Raw genomic sequence first — 12,092 nt, 5'->3', positions numbered from 1 at the left:
GTATGAACTTAAGAAAAAAAATGAGCTCAATAATTAATTACAATAAATGATGTATAAATCAAATTACAATTAAATTTAAAAATTAAAAACAAAAACAAAAATAACAGGGTAAGATTATATTTATGAGCAAGATTTTACTAAGACACTGAGGTAAATGCTTACATAAATACAAAGTCTGCTATAATTAGAGAATAATTATAGCAAAACCCAACAATAAATGCAAGAAAACAAAAGAATTGAAACAATTAGAAGTAGAATAAAGATCACTAGAAAGCCATGGAGGATACACAAGTTTGGTGGAGAGAACAAAAAAGAGACAGTAGAGACTGTCAAGATGAATATATACAAAAATTGACAAATGATGATTGTAAAGTAAAATAATCTTAGAAAATTAATTTTATTTAGCTTCGTTTTTAACCTATAATTAGTATGAAATTAATTAAGAGAACAAAATGAGATCAATAATTAATTTCAATAAATTACATAAATCAGAACAATTAAATTTAAAATTTTAAAAATAGTAGGGTAAGATTAGATTTAAGAGTAAAATTTTACAATGATACTGAGGTAGATGCTTGCATAAGTGCATGGAGACTTGACTGATTACTTCGGAAATTATATGAATGAGAGAACATTAGGTAAATGGTAAGGCAGAAACAACACCTTGGACAAGGATAGATTAAGTTAGGTTAGACTCAGGCACTCAAAGAGTTATTTTAAGTATTGGCATTGGTCGGGTTCAGGTTTTCAGATATACCACAATCACTAAAGAAGGCCAGTAGTTGTTGGTCACACTTTATTTCATATCTTTTTCCTGCACTTAACTTCTTCGCAATGATCGTTCCATTCCTAGTGTAGCACTGCTTGATAAGACCAGGGTTTTGTTTGCGAATTTTACGCAGCCTGAAGAGGAGGGATCCGCGCTGCTTTGTAAGGCACGAACTGAACTTTTGTGAACTGAACTTTTGTGAACTGAACTTTGGAACGGAATATTCCTTCGCTGATGAATCCTGTCGCTGTCAGCCAGCAGTGTATGTTTGTATACCTGAAATTTATACTAAATATACATTTTATGAAATGACAAATACGAAGTAGTATAGTATATATTATATATTATATAAATTCTTAATAAGTAAATATTGACTTAATTCATTTAAAGTGAGAGTGTCCAATAAAGTCGAAGTGTTCTTGTGTGCCAAATTTTGTATTAATATTTTTCACCTATAAATAAAGTTATCAATTATTTAAAACAAATTATACGTCTGCATATTAAATAATTTATGATAAATCTAATATTTTAAGACTAAGGCAAACAAATTAGAAAAAAGTGTAACCCATCTTTTTTTAATATTTGTTGAATTTCAATACTATATTCTTTGAAATTGCTTACCCATGTGTGTAAAAAATAAAATACTAAATAATAGACAAAATCGTTATCTAACCTCACCTGGACCAATCAATATATTGAGTACAATGCAGATTTTAATGTGCAATAATGCTGTCAGCAGTCTATTTAAAATACATGAAGTAATGTTTTGTAGACCGTAAATAAATGATATTTAAACATTGTAAAGCCTTAATTATCAATTTATTAAGGATATTATTGGCAACAGTTTTGGGCTGCTAAATTATACACGTCTGTTGATAGCATGCTTAGTGAATCTGATACCTTGGATATTGCTCACCTTATGCACTTATGTTCTCGTATTGACATTCTCAGCGATATTTAACGCATTTTGAATGGCGCTACATAAGTCTCCCAGGGTTGGTGCCTTTTTTGATAATTACTTAATAGATGTACGCAAAGAAATCACAATGGTATGATATAACAATGAGAAAAACATTTGAAGCAATGCGGAGATTTGAATCAGTGTTCTAGTTGTAGGTAACCTATTGGTAAAAACTGGTTGGGGCCGCCAGACTCCCAGTGGACTTGGTAGAGATCTGGACCTAGATTCACGAAGCTCCATGTATTTCTTCGTAAGTAGGTGTGCTACAAATGTTCTTAAGTACTGGCTAAGAACATCCCTACGTACGATTCAGGTAGGTGTCTCGCGAAGTTATTAGTAACTTTCAAGTTGTTCACTTAAGTCTTGCTAGCTATCACTAGAGCTTTTCGTTTGGCCAATCAGAGAGAAGGCATCATTCTTCATCTTAAAGGTTTAGCCAATCACAACGCTGGCTTATCAGAGCTTATCGATGGTCATATGCTATCTATTTACGTCGAATTTTCTTGTAAAATTAGTATATTTTGAAGTAAAACTATGTTTTTACAATCTCTACAGTCAGCACCGACATTGTAGTAAAACAAATGTTACATTTTTTGTTTACCTACGTAATTGTAAGAGATAGTGTGGGGCTTTCGTCATCGCTCCTAAGAGATAGTGTGGGGCTTCCCTCATCGCTCCTAAGAGATAGTGTGGGGCTTCCCTCATCGCTCGGAAGATTGAGAAGCGATGTGCTGACAATTATTGTTTTATTTACCTGAATTTACACAAGGGCCACTAACTATCTAGTAGCCTCGACGAGGACAGAAAGCCGGCGGCTTGTTAAAGGTCCCGCCAATTGTCCTAATTATATTTTCTAGCTGGATTTTGGCGGGTAGGCGGTTCCATGGGGTTTATAAGCTTCTAGGTGAAAAAATATCCCCTGTTTTCAGTTCTACTTGGGAGGATAAACACTATCTGTGATTGCTATCCAACACTATCTGTGATTGCCCTGTTATCAGTGACTTCAGACCAAATGGTATGAGGTACTTTGATATCTGTAATTACTTCATACACTCAGGAATATTAAAAAATATTCTTGTGCTGTACCCAGATTTTGCCGATCTAAAGATCCAGGGTAGATTGACAGTCTACTAGGGGTGTTTCCCACTAACCCCGAACCAGGGTATACAGGTGGATCCCCCATGTACGGGGGGGGGGGGGGTTCACATGTAGGGGGATAGTATATTTCCACCCCGCATCAGGGGGATGGGGTCCACCACCCCCTGCAGAGGAAGATAGACTACTGGAGGTGATTCACCGTACCCTGTTCCCAGGTAGATAGGTAGTCTACTAAGGAGGTGATTCACCTTACCCTGTCCCCAGGTAGATAGGTAGTCTTGTAACCGGGGCCAGTCTTAAACCTCACTTACTGGTTAAATGCTGGTCGTTCTTAAGTAAATATACAGAAACCAGAGTTCTACTGTGTAACCTTCAGCTCAACTCCTCAAGATCTAAAGTCTAAACGTTTGCCCGTTTAGATATCCCGGCTCGAGGATATTGCCCCCTTCTATGCTATAGTGCAAACTCTGAATTACGCCGCCACCACCTGCTATCCACTGAGTAATTCCCCCATTTGACGGTGAAGCAGGATACCGTCAAATAGGTATAAAACCTTGAAAATGGATCCCCCAGTTATTCTAAAAGGAGGGATATAAGATTTACGTTGGTGTGGAAATTAAATCAAAGTACAAAGGTTCTGCTAATTCTTTATCTGCGAAATTAAATAAATGCTTGCTGGCTTGCAGAGGGGCTAGTTCCAAACATGAGGTTTGCGCCCAACAGCAATGTAAAGAAAACGTTGGGGAAATCTCACTAAACACCAAAATATTCTTAACAAAATTTATTAAATCAAAGATTATTAATAAAAATAAAATAACAGTAACACTCCCTAAGCTGAACACTTTCCTAACTGAATATTTTCCTAACTGAGGCAATTGGTAATTAACTACAACAATTAATGTGGATTTCTACCCTATAATAAACTCAGACACAGATACCTTAAAATATCACAGCCAGACCTCGATGTTCTGCCTTGGCTCTAAGGAGAGATGTTGACCCCAGTTGATACACAGCCCACACTGACCTTCTCCTGTTACTCAAGCTCCGACTGACCTAGGCTAGTTGCCATATTAATCTTTGAAGAAGATTTACTAACTAAAATCCTGTATTCGTCCCTTGAAGGTGACTTATTATCCCAAATCAATTGGGAATAATCTAAATACATGATCCAGGCTAATTACAATATTCTATAGCCCTTGCACTCCATTAATTTACAGGAATTAGCAAACAAGTGGGTAGGTACCTATTTTCCGGTGACGAAATACTTTTTACATATATATTCAAATCTTACTGACGTCAAATGCCTCTTTGATAACTTACAAGACTTATTCATTATTCTCAATTGATGTTAATTTTAATATAAGTGCTACACCACGAATGATTATTCCTACTAATTCTTTAATACATGACTTCTTCTCCTAGTTTGATGACTCGACACAGGGTCCCTGTGTCGCTTCTGTACAATGAGCTCTAATCCCTTGGGGAAGGGACTACCTCAGCCTGTCAGGTCACTACCAACTTTTAATGTTAAATCTATGGTCTTTCTATATTAACAGTCCCACTGTTACAGTCTACTGGGGAGATGATTCACCTTACCCTGTCCCCAGGTAGATAGGTTAACTACTAGGTAATATCATCCCCTCTCCTCCACCCTGCCCCTGGGTAGATTAGTAGACTAATAGGATGATTCTCTACATCACTCGGCCCAAGGTAGAGAGGTAGTCTTTCGGGGGAAGTGACCCCACCCTAGGTCAGTACACTTCGTATCTACCTCAGGGTAGATGTGCTATATTAAGACTATTTGGAAAGTTAGGTTTGGTTGTTGAATTCTTACTCTGGCAAACTACAACACGAAAAAGGTGCAAAATGTGGACTGTTTCTGAAGGTGGAACAGTCCATATTTTGTACTAATTATAGGTGCTATCATGTTTAGAGGACAGGCTGGGAGATTATAGTTTAGTTACATGATGTTATTACAATGTACATATTATTTCACAGAGATAACAACTATTGCCGATTGTTGATGCAGCCGTGGTGATGTCTTCTATAGAATTATGGTCAAGTGTCCTTTCTGTACTCCTGCTATTCTGGGAACTGTAGTTGTTATTAATAGAGATTGTAACTTGCTTAGCTAAATGAATTGTGGGGTTCAGTCCCTGAGCCTATTATGTGCCTCTGTAACCCTTTCCACTACCTCCCACAAGATGGGTATGGGGTGCATAATAAATGAACTAAACTAACTAAAAACTATTAATAGAGGTGTTCATCTGGATGCTATTCCTCTTAACCCTCTCCATACCCACAGGGAAGCGGCTATTACCACTATACTCGTTCATCCATTTATTCAGACCTAATATACAAAAAATGACGTTCCGAGTTAGTCATAACAGAAGTCTTTGCAGTAGAGACCTTCCAACAACTTTTAGGGCAGTAAAAACAAACTAATTTTAACTTTTATTGAAATCACCAAAATATATTATGCAACATAATAAATAAAAACACCGGAAATAAATAATACCAAAACACACACTATTACGAGTATTATGAACAGAGAAAATACTATTGTCATATCTGGAATCTATCATACTAAAGTGATTTTGTTTAAATTTAGATTTTGAGTGACAAGTAAATGTTGCCTTTCAATGTTAGATGTGTTTAAATACATATTAATGAGAAATATTGTTAAAATATACTAATACTATATATAATAACAATTTTGTAATTAAAATTTCTCAACTAATAGAATATGAAGCACAAGAGTAATCCTCTGTGTTGAACACATGGCAATATATGCCATTATATTACACTTATGATCTGTTCCAAGACGCAAAATATATAAATACAAAAAGACATACATAATCCATAATCACTAAATAAAACACTAACCCTTAAACTGCTCAGTTAAATTAAACTATAGTCAATTACACGCAAGAGTGCCTTTGCAAATGCACTTAGGAAAAAATCCTAAATCATTGAAATCCAGGAAATAATTTCTGTAGATATCTATTCATAATGGTTTCAGCAATTTATAAACAAAATTTTATTCATTGTCGCTACGTCATTGTTTACAAACATAAGCTAATCATGTCTTCCAAGAAATGCTTATTAACGTTTATAGCAGGATAAGGGTTAATCATGATAGGGCACCCACAAGTTAAACTTCTACCACACAGACACACACACAGAGGCATCTATTATCATAACTACACAAGGAATATTACTACATATGTACTATACAACTTTCAAATAATGGCATCTTAAAAGTTTATGTTAAGAATTTCCAAAATCTGTTCCAAAAACTACTCTCCCACTGAGGAATAAATGCTTACCAACAACTTCAATATTTGCTATATTATATATTATGTATATATATATATATATATATATATATATATATATATATATATATATATATATATATATATATATATATATATATATATATATATATATATATATATCTGGTTCCAGCACATTTTAATTGAAAATCAAAACAGAGGATTTTGGCTTGTTTTTACACACTGTTTAACATTAAACACACACCGTCACAATAAACTATGTATTAATAGTTCAGTCGGTTCTGCGTGGGCCTGGGGAGTCTAGGGACGCAGGTTCGATCCCAATATCTCAGTATTATTTCAAGACATTTATTCTTACGTGGAAGATCATTTTGTTTCTTCTAAAGAACAAACTGCACGAGGGCACAAACTTAAGAATATCACGTGTTGACAACTCAAGCAGAGAAAAATATCACTTACGCGAGACGGAAATAGTGGTAACTGGTCCACCGTTGTGACTACAGAGCCTAAACACGGGTTACAGTCGAGAGAAATTATCCCCTCCCCCCCTCAATGCATAGTTATATTGCTTACAAAGCATTCCAATCATTTGGGTACAGTTTGATGAGTTAGGACCAATTTCGAGTCAATTACAAATCAGTAAATGAATGTTTCTCAATGTTTTAATTGGTTTACTTTTTGCCTTGTGGCAGAGGGCATATTATGGCTTGTGACTGCTTACGTATCGACTAATCACAATGAATCATATCAACATTACCAATTGATTGGATGTTTTGGAAAACAATGTACTTAACGCAAAAAATCATATGAAATATATTAATTAACAATAAAGAAAGCCCTTAGGTATTCATAATTACAACTCAAGAAGACACTAATATATATATATATATATATATATATATATATATATATATATATATATATATATATATATATATATATATATATATATATGTCGTACCTAATAGCCAGAACTCACTTCTCAGCCTACTATGCAAGGCCTGATTTGCCTAATAAGCCTAGTTTTCATGAATTAATGTTTTTTCGACAACCTAACCTACCTAACTTAACCTAACCTAACGTTTTCGGCTACCTAACCTAACCTAACCTATAGAGATAGGTTAGGTTAGGTTAGGTAGGGTTGGTTAGGTTCGGTCATATATCTACGTTAATTTTAACTCCAATAAAAAAAAATTGACCTCATACATAATGAAATGGGTAGCTTTATCATTTCATAAGAAAAAAATTAGAGAAAATATATTAATTCAGTAAAACTTGGCTTATTAGGCAAATCGGGCCTCGCATAGTAGGCTGAGAAGTGAGTTCTGGCTACTAGGTACGACATATATATATATATATATATATATATATATATATATATATATATATATATATATATATATATATATATATATAGATATATATATATATATTTGAGTATTGTCATATTTTTATGCAATCTTATTACTAACATTTTACTTGTGTCTAGATAAATTTTAAGGAAAATTATAGTATGGTAAGTATTTTCCTATGCACACACACACGCACACACACATACACACACACACACACATTGTGTGTGAATGATTACCACATTCAAGATCCTCAAGGGAATCGACAGGGTTGATAAAGACAGGCTGTTTAACACAAGGGACACACGCACTAGGGGACACAGGTGGAAACTGAGTGCCCAAATGAGCCACAGAGATATTAGAAAGAACTTTTTTAGTGTCAGAGTGGTTGACAAATGGAATGCATTAGGAAGTAATGTGGTGGAAGCTGACTCCATACACAGTTTCAAGTGTAGATATGATAGAGCCCAATAGGCTCAGGAACCTGTACACCTGTTGATTGACGGTTGAGAGGCGGAACCAAAGAGCCAGAGCTCAACCCCCGCAAGCACAACTAGGTGAGTACAACTAGGTGAGTAAACACACACACACGTGATGAAACTGAGAAATGGGAAGAACAGATACACAGAGAATGACAAGGTGTGTGAAGAACTCAACAAGAGATTCCAGGAGGTCTTCACAATAGAATAAGGAGAAGCCCTTGCACTAAATGAGGAGGAGGCAAACCAAGCAACCTTGGAGGAATTTGAGCTCACCAGTGATGAGGTCAAAAGAAATCTGTTGGAGTTGAATGTGACAAAGGCTGTTGGGCCTAATAGAATATCACCATGGAAAATAAAAGAGGGTGCAAAAGCACTGTGTGTGCCACTCTCTATGGTGTATAACAGGTCACTGGAAACAGGAAACCTACCGGAAACCCGGAAGATAGCTAATGTAGCCCCAGTATACAAAAAGGGTGACAGGCAAGAGGCACTGAACTACAGGCCAGTTTCCCTAACTTGTATACCATGCAAGGTGATTGAGAAGATCATGAGGAAAAAGGCTCGTAGAACATCTGGAGAGAAATAGCTTTGTAACACACCACCAGCATGGGTTCAGAGGTGGTAAATCGTGCCTCACTGGCTTAATATAAAATCTATGATCAAGCAACAAAAACTAGGCAATAAAGAGAAAGGTAGGCAGACTGTATTTTCTTGAACTGTCAGAAAGCCATTGACAAAGTTCCCCACAAAAGACTGATACAAAAGTTGGAGCAACAGGCAGGAGTAAAAGGTAAGGTGCTCCAGTGGATAAGGGAGTATCTAAACAACAGGAAACAGCGAGTAACTGTGAGGTGGGAGCCATCAGAGTGGCGAGATGTCACCAGTGGAGTCCCACGGGGCTCTGTACTTGGACTCATCCTGTTTCTAATATATGCAAACGATCTTCCAGAGTGTATAGACGCCTTCCTCTCAATGTTTACTGATGATGCAAAAATTATGAGAAGAATCAAGACAGATGAAGTTAGACTGAGACTACAGGATGACCTGGACAAACTGGAGGAATGGTCTAGAAAATGGCTACTAAAGTTCAACTCAGGAAAGTGTAAAACAATGAAATTTGGCGAAGGGAGCAAGAGGCTGAATACAAGGTACCATCTGGGAGGTGAAATTCTGCAGGCGTTAAATAGAGAGAGATATGAGAGAGAGATCTGAGGGTTGATATCACACCGAACCTGTCCCCAGAAGCCCACATCAAAAGGATATCAACAGCAGCATATGCTAGACTGGTCGACATAAGTACCGCCTTTAGAAATTTGTGTAAGGAATCGTTCAGGACCTTGTATACCACTTATGTCAGACCAAGCCTGTAGAATGCAGCTGCAGCCTGGAGACCATACCTAGTTAAACACAAGACAAAGCTAGAAACGATTCAGAGGTATGCCACCAAACTAGTCCCAGAACCGAGAGGTATGAGCTACGAGGAAAGGCTAAGGGAGCTAAACCTCACGTCCCTGGAAGACATTAGAGTAAGGGTAGACATGATAACCACCCACAAACTTCTCAGTTTTTTTTCTTTTTTTTTGCAGGGATATTCCTGCGTGGGCCCTAAGCCTCTGGCTGGCCCACTAAGTGTTGCTTGTTTCTGTTTTACTTGGGCGGAGTACGAGTATTTATCACTCGTATGGTCGCTTCAGTAAGATTTTGTCCCATGTGTTTAACAACTTTTTCTGCTCTGTTGAATCTAAGTTGAAATCTTAATGGGTTTGTAACTGTGCACTGTGTTAGATAATGTTCCAGTGGTCTGTCGGGCATTTCTCCACAGTGCTGACATTTCCTCTCATCTTCCGGAACCTGTAAGCCTATTTCCCATGCACATGTGTATCCAAGCCTGATGCGATGTAAGTGTACTTCTGTTGTTCTACTGCTCCCTCTCATCAACATAAGTGGTTCATAGATGGTTGAATTCTTGTACCAACCCGCAGATCCTGATGTTGCAACTGCTGTGTTGTGGTCACCGTACATCTTTTGTATTGTTCTGTTTCTAATTACTTTCTTAATCTCTGTGGTATATAAATATCTACATTTCTTCTCTTAGTTGCAAGTTTTGCAGCTTCGTCTGCAATGTCATTTCCTATTATTTCCACATGACTTGGCACCCAGTTGATAAGTACCCGTCGGCCTTTACGTTTGAGTGGTTTGCATTAATGATATGACATTTGTGATCAGATGGACGTTATCACATATGTGTTCTCGTTGCAAGGTTTCAATGGCTGTTCTCGAATCTGTATATATGATAACATGTTGTCGGTGTTCAGCAAGAGCATTTTCCAAAGCCTTTTGAATGGCTAGCATCTCTGTTTGTAAAGTCGAACACCCATTTGAGAGTCTCCAACTATTTATAGTTTCCTGCTTTAACTGTAGCTCCGGTTTCTTGTCCCTGCTGGTCTACTGATCGATCTGTGAAGTAAGTGAAGCTGTCAGATGCCAAGTTTGCTTCTATATGCATCTGTGCAATATTATGTAGCAGATGATCATGGGAATTGACAGAGTGGACAAAGACAAACTATTCAGCACGGGTGGAACACGAACAAGGGCACACAGGTGGAAGCTTAGTACCCAAATGAGCCACAGAGACGTTAGAAAGAACTTTTTCAGTGTCAGAGTAGTTAACAAATGAAATACATTAGGCAGTAATGTGGTGGAGGCAGATTCCATTCATAGTTTCAAAATGTAAATTTGATAAGAGTCCAGTAGGCTCAAGAATCTGTACACCAGTTGATTGACAGTTGAGAGGCGGGACCAAAGAGCCAAAGTTCCTCCCCCGCAAGCACAACTAGGTGAGTACAACTTTATAGTACACACACACACACACACACACACACACACACACACACACACACACACACACACACACACACACACACACACACACACAGGGGCGCCGGTGGTTGTGTGGATAGCACGCTGGAGACGTAACCCTGTTGCCCAGGTTCGATTTCCGACGCCGGCGAGAAACAAAAATGGGCAGAGTTTCTTACACCCTAATGCCGGTGTTACCTAGCAGTAAATAGGTACCTGGGAGTTAGCCAGCTGTTACAGGCTGCTTCCTGTGTGTGTGTATGTGTGTGTGTGTGTGTGTGTGTGTGTATGTGTGTGTGTATGTGTGTGTGTGTGTGTGTGTGTGTGTGTGTATGTGTGTGTGTGTGTATGTGTGATAAAAAAAACAATAGTAGTTAGTAACAGTTCATTGATAAACAGTTGAGAGGCGGGCCGAAAGAGCAGAGCTCAAGACCCTCAAGCATAACTAGGTGAATACAACTAGGTGAATACACCAGATGACTGGGAGTTAAGAACATATATACAGATAACAGCAGAGAGAGATATGCAGAATTATACAACTCCTACATAATCTAATTATTCCTTGTATGATTTTGTATAAATAATAATAACATATATACACATATGAAACATACACAGGTAATACAACTGAGGCATACAACAAAGCTAACTTACCTTGTACTGAATACAAGTTTTAAAGTCAGCAAAATGTTGGGGAAAACATTTAAATTTTGAGATATTTTTGGCTACGTAAAAGATTAAATAAATAAATTATAACTGAATATTTCTAATAGATTTAATCTTAAAAAAACACATAGTTAAATTAATTAATAAATCATATTTGTGTTGTGTTTAATTTAGAATTTTCGGAAAGTTCGAAAATTTGATTATGTGGATAATATGAGTCATCAAACATAGGGAGTCCTTGTAGATGTCCTTAGACGTACGTAAGCTTAGTTTCCTTAAGCTGCGGGTCCTTGTAGATGTCCTCAGACGTACGTAAGCTTGGGATCCTTAAGCTCGTGGCCCTTGTAGATGTCCTCAGACGTACGTAAGCTTGGGATCCTTAAGCTCCGGGTCCTTGTAGATGTACTGGTTGAGGGGGTAGAAGCTGGTGGCGCGCGCACAGTCCACATTGAACCAGAGGTCACACACGAAGTACTCCTGGTTGAAGAGCGTCCCATTGGGGCACAGGAACGAGTGGACGTTGCCCGCATGGAGACACATGTGGTACACCTGTCAAGGGGGATACACAGGTGTTAGTGGTGAGACGTGTGTACACCTGTCAAGGGG

General features: G+C 37.5%; 1 protein-coding gene across 1 annotated transcript in view; it reads right to left on the bottom strand.

Annotated features, from left to right (window-relative positions):
* Positions 1-11,191: 11,191 nt before the first annotated feature.
* LOC123756159 (uncharacterized) overlaps positions 11,192-12,092 on the bottom strand; it is a 94,235-nt gene continuing 93,334 nt past the window's right edge. Inside the window, exon 5 of the mRNA XM_045739229.2 lies at positions 11,192-12,035. Within this exon, the coding sequence (XP_045595185.2) occupies positions 11,841-12,035 (195 nt within the window). The 3' untranslated portion in view covers positions 11,192-11,840. The remainder of the gene's footprint in view (positions 12,036-12,092) is intronic.

The sequence above is a fragment of the Procambarus clarkii genome, chromosome 36, assembly GCF_040958095.1.
Source record: "Procambarus clarkii isolate CNS0578487 chromosome 36, FALCON_Pclarkii_2.0, whole genome shotgun sequence".
NCBI lineage: Eukaryota > Metazoa > Arthropoda > Malacostraca > Decapoda > Cambaridae > Procambarus > Procambarus clarkii.
The sequence above is the reverse complement of the archived record's forward strand: the minus strand, read 5'-3'. Positions and strand labels throughout refer to the sequence as shown.